Genomic DNA, 21934 nt, shown 5'->3' on the forward strand with positions numbered 1-21934 from the left:
TACCAAGTCTTCTGCTTCCCAGGGTGCCTCCCCTAAAGTTTCACAGCCTGTTTCCAACGCGTTGACACACACTTCTTTAAGCCAAACTCCCCCCTAAATTAAGGGAGAAGCACACTAAGGCCCTTTCCCACCGGGATTCCCATGGTTCTGGTCCCCAGATAGCCTCTTGTTTGCCTCGAGGCTATACCCAGGCCTCCTCTCCATTATCCTAGTCCATACAGGGGCCCAAAGGCCCTATTAAGCCTTTAGTTTTCTGACTTCCAGAGACCCCACTGCCTGCTCCTGGACTAGGGAAATGTGTGATGAGTTTATTGGTTTTTCAGCTTAATTTTATGAGATTCTTCACAAAAGATATCATTCCTTCGAGGAGGGCCCTAGGCCCTGCAAGTCTCCGAGGCTTCAGTCCCCCATGGACCGCCCTACCTCGGCTCAAGCTGCCTGATCCCTCTGATATTTTTCAGGACTATCGGTATGATCAAAGTGACATGTCTATGTCCCAGTGCACGATGATGGATCCAATTACTCGGACCAGGGGGCCTGTCCCACTACCTCTGCTCATGAGGCAAAGCATGACAATACTTTCTTGTTTGCCTGTACCCTGCTCAGGGAGGCTGTCCCTATTGATGGCCAGCTACTCTTCAATAACATTCTTAGGAATGCAGTGGACCACTTAAAAACGGTTACTCACAAGGTGGTGCCTGATTTCGACTTTATGGAAGAAATCCTTAAAGAAAACATTCTAGTCAGCCAGGCCATTCCCCTTCTCAACTCCATAAAGAAGCGTGTTGCCCCCTCTTTGCTTATGCCCTCTCTCACTCGGGCAGTAAATCTGTGCATTGAAAAGATGTTTGGACCGGGCCCTCGGATCCACTTTATATTCTGGGACACTCTATTCCAGACCACTTGGTGGTCATCACAACTAGAAAGCATGCAGGCCTTCCCTGGTCTTCATCTGAGGCTCCTCCCGATAAAGACTGTTAGAAACCCTATGCCTATTACTTCCTTGGAGGCCTACAGTGCCCGCATTGCCAATAACACCCCTGTGCTCACTAGCTTCAGTGATATCAAGTGGGATCTGGTACTGGAAAGACTTCAGAATGTTCCTGAACCAGCTAAATCGCAACTACTTGTGCTTGTGCAGGATGGACGTCAGTTCACGCGAAATATTCTAAAGAACACGCTTGACGCCGTGGAAATGGCTAGCAGAGTGTTAGCAGAAGGGACTCTTAAAACACCATGACTGGCTGAAGAACTCGGGGTTTAATCCCAAGATGCAAACCCTACCCATCAACAAGCCCATTGGAGAGTCGTCTCTTTGGAAAGGCAGTGGCCGATGCTCTCGAGATGGCAAAGAAAGAGAATGAGACACTAACATCTATCAACCAGGTTTCCAGCAGGCTGAACATGCAGTGTGGGGTTTTTAATACCCGCCACCATTTTCGCAGGCAATCCTTCTCTCAGACTGCTCAAGGTTCCTACAGTACAAGCTACTCACCCTGGTACTCTGGCCACAGAGCATCCAATATGTATTAATCTCCTCAACAGCGGGGATATCGGCGTGGCAAGGGAAGGAGTAGGAATGCAGCCGCCGGAGGCAACCTGCCCCTTCCAGTGAAATGATTCTTCGTTTCAGGTCCCCTCCCATGCCTCTCTGATAGAAAGTTGTTTAACATGTGTTATCCACGCATGGAAGGGGATCACTTCAGACAAGTGGGTGTTCAAGACTGTAGGCGAAGGTTATTGCATTGAGTTTCTATAAGCACTTCGATAAACACCTGCCGAAAAACAGACAACTGTCTCCACACCATCTCCTCATCCTTCAGGCAGAAGTTGAGGCCCTGCTGCAAAAGGGAGCAATAGAATGCATCCCAGATCATCATGTAAGCAAGGGTATTTATTAAATATACTTCCTTGTATTACAAAAAAAAAGGACCTCACCATGCACCCTGTCTTAGACCTGCAAACACGTATGTCAAGCCTCAGAGGTTCAGGATGACAACTCTGCAGGAGGTAATTCCACTGATGAAGCACGGGGATGTCATGACCACCTTGGATATGCATACTTTGATATGCCAATGTTGCCAGTGCACAGGAGTACCTACGGTTCAAGATAGAGAACGCTCACTATCAATTCAAAGAACACCCCTTTGGCATTGCTTCAGCCCTAAGAGTTTTCACCATGGTTCTGGGAGTGGCAGCAGCTCACCTGTGCAGACAGTCTGTTCTGTGTACCCTTATCTAGATGACTAACTCATAACTGGAGACACATCAAGCGCGTCTGGAGAACACCCAAAAGACTATAGACCTATCTGGGGTTCTCCATGCGGCTATTAGGAATCCTGCATTTTCCTGGTCCCACATGCGTATCTGTGAATGTGTCCTATGGAACAGTGGCTCTCAAACCAATGGTGTCAGGCAATCCGTCAGTGGGAAGATCTAGTGGTTGTCTCGAAAGCCCTCATTCTATCACTGCAATAGTGGAAGAAGGACGACCTACTGAAGGGAAAATCATTCACCACCGCTGCAGTAGAGGCCGCTCTCACAGCAGGCACATCCCTGTCAGGGTGGGCAACTCCCCTTCTACACCAGACAGCGGTCGGCACCTGGTCACAATCACTTAGCGAACACACACATCAACCCGTTAGAGCTACTAGCCGCCTTCAATGCTTTTCAGAGACAACTGTGAGGTAAGACTATTCTAGTCCTAACAGACAACACCACGGCCATGTTTTACACAAGTAGGGAGGTACTCTCCAGGGCTGTCTAAACTGTCACAAAGCATTTGGAAGTGGGCACTCGAACACATGTTCCTCCTGTCACAACACGTTCCAGGGGAACACAGTCTTCTTGCAGAAATGCTCAGCAGAGACGTTTAGCTACCCATAGGACACGAGCAGTGTTTACACTAACACATTTTGCACAACATCTTTGCAGAATGGGGGCATCCAGACATCAACCTCTTTGCAACACTGAAGAATTCACAATTCCCAGACTACACGTTCAGGTATCCCCCAAAAGATAACCAAAGGGAATGGTCTCTACATCAGATGGTCAGGGAGATTTGCTTCTACTTCTCCCCCACCCCCAACTACTCTCCTCAACAGGATAATTCACAAGGTGCAACAGGAACAAGTTGCACTAATCCCGATAGCACCAGTGTGGGTTTGCCAGCCGTGGTTCTCACATCTGCTGAGAATTTCACTTTGCCCTCCGGTGAAGCTGCCTTGCCTCTACAACATGCTATCCCAAGATCAGGGGAGAGTACTGCACTTTCTCCCTCAAACTCTATAACTTCAGGAGCCACGCTGGTCGGTTGAGGGTTTGGGCATCTCCAACTGCCTCAAAGGTGCATGGACATTCTTCGAGAGGAATGAAAACCAAATACCAGGCACCGTTAGTCCAGTAAATGAAAACATTTGTCATTCAGAGAGGTTCTCGTAACATCAACCCAATTGACTTCACCCACACACACAGTCATTTATCTAACTCAAGACTAGTTTTTAACTTACTGAACGCCCACCTTGCCGCCCTCTCTGCTTGCACCACATCTCAAAGCAAGATTTCCCAGTGGAAAGTCCCGCAAATCGAGGCATTCATGAAAGGGTGAAAAGACTTCACCCACTCCTGTTTCTAATCCAACTTCCGGATGGGTCTTGAATGTTGTCCTTACTAAACGTATGGGCCCTCCTTTTGAGCCAATGCACAAAGCTAGTCTTAAGGCTTTCACCTACAAGACTGCTTTTGTGGTAGCTATTTCTTCCATTACGAGTGTACGTGAACTGCAGGCTCTCAGTCTAAGACCCATTTGTTACCATAAGGAACACACACACTTTGCACCTAAATTTATTTCCAAGGTGCATGTAAACTAGTCCATTGAACGTCCACATTTCTTTCAGAATCCCACTAACTCAGCTGAAAGAAGCCTCCATACACTAGATTTTAGGAGAGCAGTGATGCATTACCTTAATGAGATAAAACCACTCCGGAAGACAGATCAATTCTTTGTCTCTGTTTCCGCTGGTAGAGAAGGGGATCCTGTCTCTAGTTGGCAATCTCTACACGGATCACTAAATGTTTCCAAATGTGTTACTCTGTCAAAGAGAGCCTCACTGTTTTCACCTAGAGAACATTCTACTTGAGGCACAGGAGCTACTTTAGCTTTCATTATAAATGTTCCTCTAGATTCTATTTACAAAGCAGCTACCTGAAGGTCTGTTCACGCCCTTACACAGCATTACTGCTTAGATATACTTTCTAAGACTGATTCTCAGGTGCGTCAGGCGGGGTTTCTTCACACATCCCACCAGCATCTCCTGGTACTGCTATGCACAGCATGTGATTCTAAGCCGATTCATAAGCATCAGAAGACATACATCACTCACTCTAATCATATTTCTGGTGCTTGTATCTGCTTAGATTCACATGTTCCCACTCTTCCTACCCTTTTGGAGTTGAAGGAGCATAGACATCTTACACCTTCTTTTCTTCTATACTCACTCACACATTCTCTTCAGACTCCCTCATGGCAGAACAAAAAAATGGGAGGACTTCGACGTGTGAGGGTTCATGGGTACCCTACACGTAACAGTAGTGATACTGTTACAGACACGCCCAGGTTGAAGTCCCTGTTCGATCTTCGAAATAAAGATGCAATACTCGATTACCACTAGTCTATTTTATTTTGGCATTTATATAGTGCACCAGACCATCTGGCATCAGAGCCTCTGTTACATACATGTTACTGTTAGTGCTTCAGTTACTGTTATGGAAGAGCTACACCACATGGTGCAGGGGGGGCTACTGCCAAAGGGTATTAATCACATTCATAAGTTGCAGGTAGGTACAAATCGAGTGCAGCGCAGGCTGCCAAATGTCAAATCAGAAGTTGCATATAAATACAATGCAAATGTAGCATAGGCTGCCAAGAGTCACAAGACATGAATGTAAGACAAAGCATCCCTACAGAAGCGTGATCATGTTGTGGATTGCATATTAATGTGAAGGGTGCAAGATAGGATTAGGGTTGCTAGGCCTGATCAGGTAGGAGTCAGTGCATACAGAGGGAGCGCGTAGTAGCCAAGCCATCTGCGGAAGAGAGCATCGCATGGCAAATGTTAAAAAGTTGAATTGCCGATAGGCAGCCGGAGGTTAGAGAGGGGAGAGGCGGTGAGCGATGAGCATACTGAAGGTTGGATAAGGCGCCATTGGTGGATGTAGGATATCAAGGCAAGGGAAGGTAGGCTGCTGAAGGTGAGAATAGTACTAACGTGGGAAGGCAGATTGAAAGGTATGGCGGGGAGAAGGAGAACACACCAAGGGGTGTCCAACAGGTGATTAGTTTGCCTTGACTACATCTAGTTTCAGTGCCTAGAGACCGGACCAATGGCATTTGCCAGTGTGCACCGGAGGGAGAGGGAAGCAATTGGCAGTGTGGGCTAGGTTATAGAGGAAGAGAGCACTATAGGGGAGACACGATAGATGTACAAGATGGCTGGGATAGAGTTGCTGAGCCCCTTAACTGCCGTTACTCCTATGTACAGCGTGTCAATCTAAGCTGAAACAAGACTACTGTGAGTAATGTCATCTCAGGCATGCCCTGATCAGAGGCACCTCTAGAGTACTGCCTCCTTCTCTACGTTCAAACCTGTTTCCGAATCAGAGCTGCTATCACTTGTTAAGTACATGGCTGCCTCCTCCTGAACTGGTTAAGATAATGTAACTACTTTGCTCCTGCCCTAATGGCTTTAGGTAATAGTTCCCGGGAAAAGGGGATGTTCTCACACTCTCAAGCACGCACACATCTCTGACCAGGCAGGAACATTAAGGAAGTGCTGAACATCCCTGTTAAGTTTCACTCCTTCCTTGGGAAGATGACAGCTCTTGGTAGAACGTGATTCTCCAATCTACTGCAGTAGCGTCAGTCTGGCTTTGGATCAGCGAGCCAGCCAGAAGTGGCTTTGCTTTACATCAGGGATGAGCACCCTTTGCTCATTGCATCACACCCTCCTGAACACCTCACAGAAACCTCAGGGATTGCATGTAATCATCTTTCCTCACCTGGACAATTGTAATAGCCTGCTACTTGGTCTTCCCAGAGACTTGATACAGCCATTGCATGTCATCCAGAACCAGGTGGATCCACCCACTCCTGGCCTTAAATTCCAGTCTCTGCTCAGCTCTCTGAACCCATCAGCAGTGGAATTTAGGAAAACCTCCCAGAAATGGCTTTAAGGTTTTCATCTGCACATTCCAATAGAAGACACGTGTGAAACTGTCCATAAGCTGCGTCTGTGCATTCTACAGACGCATCCTTCAGCGGCAAACATCTTTAGGTTGCCAGGCGCCATCCAATGGGGTGCCTGGCAATATAATCCTGAACAATGCCCACCAGTTCTTCGTTCACTTGTTCGGACTCCTTACATACTTTGGTGAATACTAGATTCCTGTGGCGTAGCTTAAGGGGATTAACAGGCACTCACCCTTCCAGCCTGTAGCTCTTTAAATATATATGCAATCTCAGAAATATTCAGGTCCAACACGTCGTGGTTATGAATGCACCCATGTCACCCTACCTTGGCACGATGGTAATGCCCGGGTTGTCATAATTCTTTTGCCTACTACTAATAGATGTGAGCAGATGCTTGGCCCTAGAACATGGCTCATGACACGTCTATTGGCGCCTCAGAATGTTCCCCACTCCAGGCAGTGGGGAGCACCGACGATTGTGTGACTTAAAATAATTGTCAATCATGATTCTACATGTTTAATGCTAATGATGGTTATATTTGTGTTATCCAACAGGTAACAGACATGTGAACATGAAGAGAACCATATGTAATCCTGTAAAATGCAACAGAAAATCAGCACATTGCAAATGTACTGCTAAGAAGCTCAAAGCACACCTGGAGCAAAGAGTTTCTGAGAAAAATAAATATTCAGGCCAGTCGACATCGGGATGTGATCAGGAGCTGAGAGGAGAGACACCTGGAAATCATGCAGTGCACTCTGATGTACTGCAGATGGAGCCCTGTGCACAGAGATTATATTCATACAGCAGGTGTGACAGCATGATGAAGACTGACACCAGGTTTCCACAAGATTGCATACCCTTCACTTCTCCTCAGAGGAAGGCCCGTACCGCACATGCGCCTGTGAGCACCAAAGCCCCTGCAAGATACACATGCACTGAGTGTGGGAAAAGCTCTTCAAAAATGTCGAACCTTATTACTCATGAAAGAATACACACAGGAGAGAGACCTTTTCACTGCACAGAATGTGGAAAAGGATTTACTCAAACAGGGGCTCTCCATAGACATCAGAAAATGCATACAGGTGAAAGGCCATTTCATTGTAATGTGTGTGGGAAAAGCTTCACTCAAAAGCCACATCTTCTAGGACACCAGAAAATACATAAAAAGTCACAAGAACGCTGTGAGACTGACCTGTTAAAAACTGGAAACACTTAACTATGTCCATAAGCACCAAATCGGGTAAAGCAAGCCTAAAATCATTACATAACGTGCCAAAAACCTTGATTTCATATTTCACATTTATTTGATCACATAAGGCATTGCAAAGTCATCTCAGAGCAGGTAGTTACTATAAAACCTGACGTTCTAAGTTAAGGGTAAACAGCATCAGTAGGACTAGGGCCAAAAAAGCACTAGTGCCGAGTGTGAAAAGGGCAAAAACCCGTGGAAGGAAAATATTAAGAAAGCAATTAGTTTCATTTACAATAATGTCTATTTGCACCCGGAATTTGGTGCCCAGCCAATCAGTTGGTTGGAAACTCCAGCCAACCAAGGCCCTTCCCCGGGTGCTGGCATCTTGAGTGTGGGGAGGCAACAGCAAGCCACTCCCTGTTGCTGCCCCACACGTTAAACCCTCACCCCCAAAATATCCTGCACCCTTCCCTGCCCTCTCCCTCCACTTTTCCTGCTGGACAGAGCCCTGGGCTGTGACTAGCAATCACCCCCTTGCCGGGGGCGTACATAGCTGGTAACTGCCCTAGGCTCGGGCTGTGAGTTTTTACCGGCCAAATACGCCCCCCGACATGGGGGTAATGGCCATATACAATCCTCAAAAGTTGCCTCTGAATGTTACTTGATATGAACTCCAGAAAGAAGCAACTCTTGGACCAATTCTTTCTAGAGCAGCGTGAAGTAAATTCTTATACTATTGTTGAAGGCGCATTCCTGATGAAGCATATATATTTATACTGATGAGAAAGGCGCCTGGTAAATGTTATCCCAAAGACATTCCTGATTAGGGTTCAGCCGAGGATTTAGTCTGAGGCCTGCAGCACTCCGATGCTCCAGGAAGCACTTCCATCAACCTAACAGCCTTCTTGCAGTCTGTGGCACTTTTATGCTGGGTTGGAGAGCCCCTGATACAGTGTCTGGATGTAGTGAGCAGCAATCACTATGGCAATCCGTTGTTGACAGTAGCAGGAGGAAGTCTTTGTATTCCCATCTCCAACATGGTGACTTTCTTCTATTGAAGTGCTGGCCTAGCAAATCCAAAATGGCAGCATAGCCATGTATGAGTAGCCCTTTCCATGCCTGACAGAGCCGCCTGCTTTTAAAGGGCACTTGAGGGCCTCGTCTTGAACTCGCCTCTTTTGCCACTGCCGCTGCTTCCATGGACTTCATTGATTGTTTACTTTCTATGATGCTGCTTGCTCCTGTGGTACTTAGTTTTCTCCTGTAGTATGTGGCAGGGTGCATTGCTTGAGTGGGAGGAATGCATTACGGAATGCGGAGCCTGGAGGTCTGATTATTCCAGGTGTGATGGTTGAGCACACACAGGATGGGAGCCCTTACTGAACGGATGATACCATACAGCTCTCCTATGCCTTTCGACTTTATCCTGTACAAGTAAAGCGGTTCTTATCTGCACTTACCTGGCTCCAGAGTGCTAACGGCTTCAGTGATGACTTACCTAATGATGGCAGGGTACTACCATTTCCTTTCGGTGCCAGTAAGATGGCTCTTGGTGGTCGGCCCTCCAGTCTTCATCTATATGCCCCCTACCATTGCCATCAGTCCACAGCAGACAAGCCTTTCCTCTCTGTAACACATGCTTTTATATCCCCAGGTTAGCAACTTTCTTCCCCATGTGGATTTTGGGGAACAAAGTGATGTGGGATTGGTACACACTTCCCTTACCTTCCAGGTGATAAATGCCCTGTCCAAGCTCTGTCAAGACAGCCAGTTCTTGGTTATTTTGCCTAGAGATTCTGGAATCTGTCATTTGTACTTTCCCATTTGAAATTTAGGTAAACTACAAGTTCCATAATTCTAAGCAAAAACAGAACTGGATGGGCTTGCACACATAGCTGCAGAAAACTTGAGAACTCTGCCATGTGAAGATTAACTGTCTTTGGACGGCACCTTATCTGTGCAAAGCCTGAACCAAGAACACAGGTGCATGCTGTGGATCCGAGATTGGTCTCAAATTGAACTGTAACTGGCTTTCAAAGCAAGTGGGTCCTTTAATCTAAAATCCCACTGCTCATCCCAATTGCAGAATGAAGCCTTGGGCTATAGGAATATGCTTTGCCTCGAGATCTGCCGCTATAGACTGGAACGGTGTTGAACAACTGACGAGGATATAAAGAGCACAGCGCAATGCAGCACCTTTATTAATGTATGTGCCAAGTTATGCCATGTGGGACAGTCCATGGAGAATCCTAAGAAACGAGAGGTGCAAGAAGACCAGGCTTAGTCCTGAAAATATAGGTGGAGTCAGAAGGCATCATCCAAAATGACCGAATGAGAGATTCGGATGAATTTCGGCTGTTCGAAAATACCGACCGGCTGAAAAGTTCAACCAAGTTCCCCATGCGGTTGCAGGGGTGTCCCCTGCACCCTTGCTCACTATATTGAGAGTGTGAGTTGCGGTGGTGTCCACCGCAGCCGGTCCTGGAAAAAAAAAGGAAAGGACCCTGCAGCGCCGGTTCCTGACCAGGGAAGTGAAAGGGAACAGGCGTTGCAGGGACACAGTGAGTCGGCAGCAAGGTAAGTAGGGGGGTGGGGGCGGGGTCAAGTTGGAAAGGTTCAGGGGAGAAAAGACCGAAGGTTATTTTGGAAAAATAATCTTCAGTCTTTTCTCCCTAGAAAATGTCCATTTCAGGCTTTCAGCCCCGATCCGAGTCAGAACACTTTTGTTGAGAGCAATAGTCATGAAATGCTGGATAAATGCATCGGTGAACCTAAATGTGACGGGAACGCTGGGCTAGCTCCCATCTACTGTGATATAGATGCACTATGAGTAAATGGGTCCTGCCGAGACATTGGGTTCTCAATGGTGGCCCAGCGTAACCCGGGGGCAAGGTGCGTCATGGGCGCAGTCCCATGATGAGTGCTTGAAGTAACGCACCACATTACTGATTCACAAAAGAAAGGCATGAACATATTACACTTTATAATATGTATTAAGGGATAGCAGCCATGCACTGATATGTATAGAGATATGTACGGTTAGACATGTAATGTTCATAAGACTGCCTAGAATTGTTAACACACTGTTTCTATGAAATATGTACATTAAAGTTGTAATACTTGATTTTGAATGTTTATTGAAATAATGCTTTATATTGTTTGAGTTTAGAACCAGAATTTATTTGCTCTTATTTAAATGGTTTGTCCATGTGCACAACACAGTAGTCAACAGAGAAAGGGGCGGGGGAGGGCAAGAGGACTTGCAAAAATCATTTTGCCACTCTGTGTCAAACACACCCAGACCCACTCTGTGTCAAACACACCCAGACCCACTCTGTGTCAAACACACCCAGACCCGCTCTGTGTCAAACACACCCAGACCCACTCTGTGTCAAACACACCCAGACCCGCTCTGTGTCAAACACACCCAGACCCACCCTGTGTCAAACACACCCAGACCCGCTCTGTGTCAAACACACCCAGACCCGCTCTGTGTCAAACACACCCAGACCCGCTCTGTGTCAAACACACCCAGACCCGCTCTGTGTCAAACACACCCAGACCCGCCCTGTGTCAAACACACCCAGACCCGCTCTGTGTCAAACACACCCAGACCCGCTCTGTGTCAAACACACCCAGACCCGCTCTGTGTCAAACACACCCAGACCCGCTCTGTGTCAAACACACCCAGACCCGCTCTGTGTCAAACACACCCAGACCCGCCCTGTGTCAAACACACCCAGACCCGCTCTGTGTCAAACACACCCAGACCCGCTCTGTGTCAAACACACTCAGACCCGCTCTGTGTCAAACACACCCAGACCCGCTCTGTGTCAAACACACCCAGACCCGCTCTGTGTCAAACACACCCAGACCCGCTCTGTGTCAAACACACCCAGACCCGCTCTGTGTCAAACACACCCAGACCCGCTCTGTGTCAAACACACCCAGACCCACTCTGTGTTTGACTTCATTGTCACAGGTTTGAATCCTCAGCCCTTCATCTTCTCAGGTGAATAAAATGAGTGCCGTTTAGTTATCATCTGTTTATAGCGCCAAGATACCTCCGTGGGAGTGATCATGCAATCTACATATACATGATTACCAGTAAACTATTTTAAAAACATTTGTTACACCCCACTTTTAATATAACAGAAAAATGTACTTTTTAAAAATAAATGTAAGTATTTTTTAAATTCTGAAAATATCTCTGGATAGAAAGTTCATTCGGACATACATACTGTGACAGTGGTTTTGTAAAATCTGTTGGGATGCAAATATTAAAATAGTAACTAGGCGCACCATACTCGCAGCATCTAAAATAGCAGAAGGAAGACTCTGTGACAAAGCATTGCAATGCTAAACAATAAACAAATGAATCCTTACTGTGAGCCCCAAGTACTCGGTCAAGTACTCGGTCAAGTACTCGGTCAAGATGCTTCAACACCCACACGGCAGCCATCTTAGCTATGTGTGTCTTCCTCATGACCATAAAGTAAATAATGCCCAGATAAGGGAACCTTCCACAACATAGTACATATCAATATTTAATTCAAAACACATTTCTCTGAACATTACTTCTCCTTAATCAAAACATGTATATTTCATTTACTTTATTGTTCATTTATAATGCGCTTAAGATCAGCGAGTGGTTTCTAAGTGAAGGATCAGGTTTCAAACCTGTGTTGTGCCGCATTGTCTTGCTTTCAAGACAAACGTGTTGCCCCTGAGCTATCCTTCCTCCCCTGTATGATTTTCCATCCTAAAGACCCTTTAAACCTTCGCCCTATAACCAACTCGTATTTTGTTCTTAAACTATTAGACAAGGTAGCAACACAGCAACTTCAGCACTTTGTAGAGAACCAGGAGATTCTGCAGCAGCAGCAACAATCAGGCTTCAGAGCATCCATTAGTACTGAGACAGCCATGCTGGACCTGCAGAATCAGATGCGGAGCTGCTAGATAAGAATACATTAGGGATGTTGAAGCTCCTAGACCTAAGTGCCGCCTTTGATCTGGTGGATAACCATCTTCTCATCAAGGCACTTAGAGAGAACGTGGGATGTTCCGCAGGAGCCATTGACTGGCTTCTGTCATTCCTATCCAACCGCCAAGCGAGAGTCCATTGGGGTAGCAGTTTCTCTGATGCCTGTGACATCCTATTTGGAGTCCCCCAAGGGGCCAGCCTGTCACCGATGCTGTTTAACATTTATATGCGCACACTGTGCAGCTTACTGGTGAAAGCAGGAGTGTCGTTTACGAATTATGCAGACGACACCCAACTCATTCTGGAATTGGGAGGTAGTCATCACGCCACGGACAGCAAAGTGATTGCTAGGGTTTATAAGATAATAGATGACTGGATGCAGGCAAATTGGATGTGCCTGAACGATTCAAAAACCGAACTGATGTTGTTTGGCTCCAGTCGTCAGTTGGCCAATTTGGGGGCAGAGTACAACTCCTTCCAAATTAAGAATACCACTATTCAGGTGGTCCCTAAGATGAAGACCCTGGGTATGGTGGTCGACTCAGCGGTCGATTCTCATGCCCAGACCAGCTATCTTAAAAAAAACACGGCGTATTATCTCAGGCTTATGAAAGCCATCAAGCCGTTCCTCAAGGAAGGAAACATGGCTACGATAGCCAGAGCCATCATCTTATCACGGCTGGATTACGGGAATGCCTTGTTGTTAGGGGACTCATCCAAGGACCTATCCAGCTGCCAGGTGATCCAGAACAATGTGGTCAGGTTAGTTAAGAATCTGAAGAAGAAAGATCATGTCACTGCAGATAGGATATCTCTGCATTGGCTTAGAGTAGAGGAACGCATAAAGTTCAAAGCTCTTTGCCTGGTACACAAGTGCCTTTATGGCTCAGCCCCGGCCTACTTGAAAAAGAGCTTAGTGCCCTACATTCCCTGTAGAAGTCTACGCTCGGGGGGAAAGTGCCTCCTGAATGTACCTAAGTTGAAATTGAAATCCGGGTTGGGCAGATCTTTTCTGGTGATGGCCCCTAAATTGTGGAATAGAGCTCCTGAAACTCTCAGGTCCGAAGCAAATCATCTTGTTTTCAGGAAGCAGCTGAAGACACACCTCTTTAGATGAGGAACTGGGGGATGGTAGTGCTCAGGGGCACTCATACGGCCGCAGTAACCGCTATTTATTGTCTTTTATGTAGCTGTTGTGTTGTAAGTTTAAGCGCCCTGATGCCTTCGGGCTACCGGCGCTATACAAAAATAAAATACATACATACAGTGATCATGACCCCAATATCCAAAATATTAGCAAGAACTGGTGTATCTCGGGCAATTTTGAATCCCGCTCAAAGTTTTGTTTCCAAATGGGACTCGCGTAGATCTTCATGAACGCTCTGCTCTTGACCCGCTGGACTGACAAATTCCCTATGGCCCAAATCTGCAGATACATTCAGAATTGTTGTAGAGCTAATGTGCAAGTGTATAGGGTGTACACATTAACAAAGAAGAAATACAAGTTTGATATAAAAACCTTCTGTACTGAAAGTAGCGGTGTAACCTCAGCTAGCCTAATGGTACAGTGTTTAACAACTCTTGGGTGAACGGGATTACTACCATGTTCACTAGTCCTTCCTTAAATGTCCTGTCATGACTATTCTGGGATGAAACCAGAAATATACACTCAATGCTAATACTAAAGCGGAGGCTACAACTCTCTAAAGTGTTATTGATGTGCAGTAACACCTTGAAGCATCTCATGTGCTCGATGGAATTACCAATAATGATCTTAGACCCAAATAACCAGACAGACTCAAACGAAATAGCAAAGTAGGACTTTATTATCAGCTCAACAAAGTAGGGCAATCTGGCGAACATCAAATTGTAGTCCACGCACTCACACTTAAGTTTCGTTTACACAAAGGTTTTATACCTCAATGTGCGTCATCTATGATGGCAACCTGCATAGAAAACTTAAAAACCTATTGAAGGGAGGGATTGGTTAAGGGAGCATATGTAACTATATATCATAAGTATTAGTAACATTACCGGATGCCTCTTATCTGGTAGGCACGCCACAAACTACCTCTAAATACGTATAATACAGATTATAGCAGATAACAGCAGCCAATTGGCCTTGCCAACACTATAGCAGGTTGCTACATAGATCCCTATGATTGGTTTGCATTATCTCCCAACCTTGGACTTTTGGGTCTTAGCAACACGAAACTCCTGTGCAGAGAACAACGTCAGACTATTACTCACTTGCCCAATTAGTCTATCATCTCTCATCGGACCTTGCAGCCTCGTCTCTGCTCTGGGACTTTGGAGTGTAGGTGCACCGTTATCTTCACTGGGAGCTTAATGAATAGCCCTTGTTTTCGCCTTCTGAGTCACTTGTGAAGAGGCCACGATTTTCATCCTTTTATTTACTGCTATTTGATTCAATTTAGATGGGTGCGATTACTGCTCTTGGCCTCTGGAAACTTGATCACTCCATCTTACATATGCTTTTTGCACCCTTGATTGTCCAATACTTGGCACGTGCAGATGTTTTGTTCTATGCTTAATCTAAAGAAATATGTCTTACATACACAACTTACCCTCTTGACTCCCTTTGTGCCTTGCACTTATTCCTTGATGTGGCATCCTTGATCTCTGGCCAATAGACTCCTTTCTTCCTCACATGAAGCTGTTTTTCCAGCGACTCCTGACTCTGCAGCCCTGGTCTGTCTCTGAGGTAGCTTGACTGCTTTAGTCACGTTATGTTTCCTTCTACGGCAAGCTTCTATATGTCTCATCTTCCTTGCGTTTCTGCTTATGTACATTTACTTTATTCATTTATGTAAGTGCTACCAAAAATGGCCTGGAGGCATACGGGCGCACAGGACTAGAGTCCCAAACAAAGATGGAAAGGACAATACAAACAAAGAGGTCTAAAGATGACTATCGGGTCTACTGGAGGAAGCTTATCTAAACGGACAGGCTTTTATTTTTTTCTTAACTCTCCAATGACACAAACCAGATCGACATGCGTGGCATTCCAGCTCACAGATGCTGCCACCCAGAAGGCACTTCTTTTGGCCATGGTCAAATTAGATCTTGGCACCTCTAACAATTTAGAGTCATGTGATCTGAGATATTGTCCTGCCAAACAATTATAAGTGATGGTGAGTAGGCAAAGCTCGATCCTAGCCTCTACAGGGAAGCCAGTGGAGACCTCTCCTGGTATCAAAGACATGTTCAAATTTGTTTAGTGCGCTGATGGCTCTGACCATACTATTTTGAACTAATTGCAGTCTGGCCATCTTTCTCTTTGCAATCCGCACCAGTAGGCTGCCACCGTAGTCAATCTTGGTGCAAATAATTACATAATATACTATATTATATAATTCCACAGCACCAAAAATGGCTGCCGCAGGTTCCACATATTTTGTGTACTAATAGTTGCTAAGCAGCCGGCTCAGGCCCACTTATAGGCCGCCTGGATTCGCTGGAAGGTGATAGTCGGGCCCCCCTCGTCGAAGACCGCCAAGTATAAGGCCCACCTGTCTGGACCTGTCCGGATCGCTACGGCCTCCGGCCACACCACGCTGCTTGGCCCTCCCTCCACTCATTTGTGTTTCCATCACTTTGCTCACTGGTAAGCACTACTTGAGCACAGTTCTCACTGACTCTTCCTCTCGCTTTAACCGCTTGTATAGCGAACACCTGATGAGGTGTTTCCAAGGAGACTTTCACTATCTGTATCATGCGGTAAGCATGTTCAATACCAAACGCTGCTTATGTTTTTCGTATACATTGTCTCATCTGAGGCTAACCAGTGCACATATACTCCCCTAATGTCTACACTGATTAGTAGTATTGTGTCAAGTTAGCACAGGACTGCCTCGTTTTTTGAGCTACAGCCACTACTCAGTCTCCAGCAAATGTTGGCTTCCGTAATGGTTCTAATGAGTGCTATTATGGCCTCCGCAGTGTAATCGCATTATCATTGTATCTAAATACTCCTCATCGCTAGGCTTAACTAGGAGCCTGTCTTCTCGGCTACCAAGTTTACTTTCCTCTGACTTCTGCTTAGAATCCTCATCCCAAAAATACCAAATATACGCATTGGGTTTGTTTGACCAGCACAACGCGCTGATTACTGTTTAGCTGTGTGCCCATGTATTGGGCTCACCGCTCTTATGTATAACTGTCCCACGCCTCCTGTACCCCTAGAGTGATGCTACATCAGTTGATTCTGCAGCTTTTTCATTTCTTCTCTCCATGCACATTGATGTCCCATGCCTGTAGGCTTATTTTGAATTTTGTATCTAGCCGCACCCAGATTGTCAAATCTCCCGTTTTGTTGCCCATTTTACTCTGTGTATATTGAACTTTGTATCTAGTACCACCCCGTACTGTTTCATATTTCTACTATATTGCCAGACCCTCACTGTACCCTCTAGAACCATGCCTCCCTCAAGAGTCACGCCAGATTAGTACTCCCACCAACGTCCCTCTCACCCATGGCTACAACCCACCAAGCCAACACAGCAATGTTACATTACCTTCTTTGCTGTTTATTATATCTCATTTATTTATACTCGAGTTGTCTTATTACCCCCTCCCCGCAGTACCAGATGATCATGGCTGTTGTACAGTACAGCAGTTCGACCTCCAATATAGTATGTACTAAAGGTGCCTAAATCTACCTAGATTCAGGATTGTCCCACATCCGCTGCCCTAAACACCACCCCCTCCCTTGCCCCATGCCCTGCTTGCCTAATACAGCAGCCTTCCTACCCCCCTACCTTTCAAACCCATCACCACAGTCAACAAAACAGCTAAGGTACCCCCAAAATCCCCTTACAGTGGCAACAAACATAGAATCCCTTCTCACCACAAGCAACTCTAGCCTATTTATCACTGCCAACCCGCTCACCACTGGGAGCCACCAGGAGATTCAGACTCTCCTCTCGTACTCACCAGTGCCCTACTGGCACTTGGAAACCTAGTAACCTACCTTCTAATACTCCTCGGTCCTCTACCATTAACCCACATAGGACATGCTTTTCCCCAACCCTGAATTCAACCACCTTGGTCAACTCAAGTCAACCTAAACTCCAACTTTACCACCCCTTTGTCCAACTTACTAACGCAGCACACGTGGTTTTACCCCCCACAACCGGCATATACAATCCCCCACCTACCTCACTCGTGAAAGGAGCTCTATTGAATGTCCGCTGCCTCAGGGCACATGCCATCGATGTCCATGTCCTTATTCTGGAACACCAACAAGACTTCCTAGCCATGACTGAAACCTGGCTCCACGCAGCTTCAGGCCCATTACTGACTTTAGCCATCCCACCGGACTACACCATTCTCAGATCTGACCGCCAAGATGGCACGGGTGGAGGAGTAGCCATTATCGCTAAAACCTCCCTACAGTTTAGATCCTGCAACACAGAGAAAATAGACGGTTATGAGCTTCTAACCCTAAACCAACGACGGACCCCAAGACAACCTTTAATTTCCTTCTAATCTACAGTGCACCCAGTTCTTCTAATCACCCGGATATAGACATCCCCCTATTTGTAGCCTCTCTCCTTAACCCTAAGACCAAATTCATACTATTCGGGGCCTTTAACCTGGGTTTCAATGATACCTGAGAACATAAAGCCACAGCCTTCCACATTGCAATATAAGAAATACGATTCTCCCAAATTGTCAATGCTCCCACCCACACTAAAGGCAGAATCCTTGATTGGATTTTAACTCTCAATGCTATAGTTTCCCTTGAAACTTGAAGACATCCTAAAAATCTCTGGGTCAGACCACTCCTTAGTTTGCTTTAATGTATCAACCATAACATCCCAAGATTCACCCGCACCTCCTCCTATTCCAATATTAGTCAGAAATGCATGAAAGGTCACACCAGAAAATATGACCCCTCTCCTCAATTAACTACTTGAGGCACAGCCTAAATTGAACACTAACCCAGACAGTATATCCCAGTTCTACCACTCCTGTTTGAAAACCTCCATCGACAAAGTAGCCCCACTCAAGTCCAAACTGCCTCGATCCAAACGCAGCAATACATGGTTTAATGACAAACTCATTGAACTCAGAAGAAACAAAAGAGCCTTAGAACACCGCACTAGAAAAAGAAAACTCAATCGAGTCCATAAAAGAGCTCCAGCTACTAACACAACAATATAAACTAGCAGTTATTACACACAAAGCCAGTACCTTGAGGCATCACCAATGTTACTTCCAATAGCAAAGAACTGTTCAATTCTTAGAGAACTGCAAACACACATCCCTCCCCCCTAGTCCAGCCATCGACAGCAAGGCATGGTGCACCACCATACAGAATGCCCTAGCCCCTAAAATCAAATCCCTCCAAGATGAAATCATTACAAAAAGAAAAACACAGGTCCACATATTTCAGATGCTACCACCCAGTTTAACTTCACCCCAGTTACCCAAGACCATGTACTGAAGACCATCGCCTCCCTCAAAACTTCATATTGCAAAGGTGATAGCTTCCCTGCCAAGTTAGTTAAGGCTTGTACTCCAACGCTAGGTCCCTTCATAATCAATTTCATGAATGCATCGTTCAGTACCAACTCTGTCCCGTCTGACATCAAAGAAGCTTGGGTCGCACCCTTATTGAAAAAACCCACCATAGATCCCATGATTCCCACCAACTACAGCCCCATTACTACTGTCCCCTTCGTTCTCAAAATAATCGACAAAATTGCATACACCTAAGTACAAACACATTTCGAAAACAACCATCTCCTAGGCGATAGACAATCTAGCTTTCCCCCCAAACACAGCACAGAGACTGCACTATTGGACCTCAAAATCCAGATGGATGCTATTAGAGACTGGGAAACTATGTATCCTCCTACTACTCGACTTGTCCGCTGCGTTCGACTTAGTGGACCATGATAAACTATGCCTAACCCTATCTAAAAACTTTAAATTCTCACATACTGCAACCACGTGGATCAAATCGTTCTTATCTGAACGCACTTGCAGAGTAGTCATAAGGGAGGAAGCGGCAGATCCGATAACAGTCCCTATAGGTGTACCGCAAGGATCATGCCTCTCACCTACTCTCTACAATGCGTACACAAAACTCCTTTTTGTAGCATAAGATGCTATGGGAGTAATCTATACCAACTTTGCGGATGATAACACAGATACTCATACCAGTCGCCGGTAATCAAGAACAGGATGCCATACTCATTAACAACATCTACTCCCTCATCTAGAACAGGATGGCAACTAATAGTCTCTGCCTTAATGTAGAAAAGACTGAGATTATTATCATATGCCCCGCAGCCCTTTTGCAAGACTGCACTTCTATCATCGTTGACTGCACTCCCATCCCCATCTCCAACAAAGTCAAAACCTTAGGGGTTTACCTAGATTCTAGCCTTACCATGAGTAAAAACATCAACTCTCTCGCCTCTTCCACAGCTTATACAGCCAAACTCGTATCCCTTAGACGTCAATTTCGTTCCATACATAACTGCGTCACTCTAGCAAGAGAGCTTATCTTGTCTAAGTTAGACTATTCCAACATACTCCTGCTAGGCGCCACCAAGAAAAATCTAGGCAAACTACAACTATTGCAAAATAAAGCTCTTAGAGCAGCACTGGGCATCAAAATAAGGAACCACATATCACAGTCCAGAAGAGAGGCACACCGGCTAATATTTCACAAAACTCTCACCATCACACATAAGTGCATTGCCCAAAATGCCCCCCCACCTATTTGAGTGACTGAAAACCTCAACCGGAACCCTTAGATCTAACACAAGCACACATTTACTCATTCCCCACTACAAGAACTGCAGAACAGGACATTCCAGCTTCACTGGAACAGCCCCCAGAATATGGAATCTACTTCCCAAAAATATAAGCAATGAGCCATCCTACACCCACTTTAAGAAACTTCCGAAAACCTGGCTATTTAACAAATTTTAGCCTAACCGTTTCATACGATTTGTTCATAACCTCATGGCCCTGATTCCGCCTTGCTGTAACTATTAATGTATACTATGTCAGCCTATCTTGTCCTAATCACCTTATGTCTTTGTCCTGTAACCAGAAAGCTTGCTCTACAACACCCTAACCTATGCTGTGATACCTCCGGTTTTGGGTGTATATTCAAGTGTAATAAATAAAATTAAAATAAATATAATTGGTTATTTCTAACGCGCTTAATACCCAGAGGTTTCTAAGTGCGGACCCGGGGATCAAAACTATATTGCTGCGAGTCGTCTTGCTTCCAAGGTGAGCGCGTTGCCCCTAAGCTATCTTCCAGAGAATTGCTCTGGCCACTGTCGCGCAGCTTTTTTGGGACAGATAAGGGCGAATAGGTCAAAGGAGTCTGATGTAATGGGCCGCTGAAGAGACAAGACTACCCACCCGAGCCTTCATGGCTAGAGTTTGGTCAAAAATGCCCCCCAGTGTCTTTATTTTATCCTTGGAAACGTGCATATGCTTTTTCAGTCTGGGGGCTAGAGCCTATAGCCATGAGTTTGGTTTTAGCGTGATAACGTGCCAAGCCACTCATACACATCCAGTCCTGGATAAGGCATTGTAAAAAGATTGTACAGAATTGGTGCCATTATAGTCTTTTATCACTTTTTTCTTTGACACTCCTGATTTAATCATATTCGATTACAGGTTTCTCCTGTTACTTCAGTTAAATCTTTATTCTTGAAGTATTTGCATATCGTTTCGGTGCATCCTCATGTCTTTCTTTCATGACATCACTCTGCAGCTGTCAACATTTCTTTACAGCTCTTCAACGCTTAGTGGTTCTTGCAAATCAACCACTATTTCTGTTTGTGGATACATTTGATGTGGTAGTCTGAGTGCATTACGTCTCTCATACACTCGGTGCAGTATTGGGGCAATACCTGGTGTCACACATAGGGCTCTTCCAATATGATAACGTACATGTCTTCTCCTCCAAATTATCCACTCTGGTCGAGTCCTCAACCACCTCCTCTTCTTAAGTCTTCTTCATCTTTTCTGCATACCTTGATATATTTGGGATCCATACATTTGTCACCCCCCCAGGTCGCCTGCATTCTTTATATGTTCATCCACACTCCAGGTCATGTGACACCATTCTCCAGTCGGTTGACAGAATCCCCAACATCCAATATTGTTCTTACAATCCTTTGGGTACTAGAACTTCAACCCTGGGTGTGCCAGCAAACTCTTCTTTATATTCTCACAGGTGGTGAATTCTGTGGTGTGTAATCACCCTTCACATCAATTATCTTCGTCCCAATAGCTTTCTTTGCGGTCTTCTTGCATTGTCCTATAATGGTCCTTATAAGACAATCCTAGCAATACCAACACTAGTATTGTTCCAAGTAGTTTGGAAGCATTTGCCAGCCAAGTTGGAATCCATGAGAACAGGGACGAGAACCAGTCATCTTCTGTCTCATCGACTTCCTCCTCCATCTTCATATGAAGGGTTGTCAGCATAGTTATTGCCTCT

General features: G+C 45.5%; 1 protein-coding gene across 1 annotated transcript in view; it reads left to right on the forward strand.

The window, feature by feature from the left end:
* Window positions 1-10014, forward strand: part of LOC138566146 (zinc finger protein 485-like) — a 435444-nt gene extending 425430 nt beyond the window's left edge. The window contains exon 9 of the mRNA XM_069643160.1: window positions 6802-10014. Coding sequence (XP_069499261.1) covers window positions 6802-7466 — 665 coding nt within the window. The 3' untranslated portion in view covers window positions 7467-10014. The remainder of the gene's footprint in view (window positions 1-6801) is intronic.
* Window positions 10015-21934: the final 11920 nt, after the last annotated feature.

The sequence above is a fragment of the Ambystoma mexicanum genome, chromosome 2p (genome assembly GCF_040938575.1).
Source record: "Ambystoma mexicanum isolate Mex_15411 chromosome 2p, UKY_AmexF1_1, whole genome shotgun sequence".
NCBI classification, from domain to species: domain Eukaryota; kingdom Metazoa; phylum Chordata; class Amphibia; order Caudata; family Ambystomatidae; genus Ambystoma; species Ambystoma mexicanum.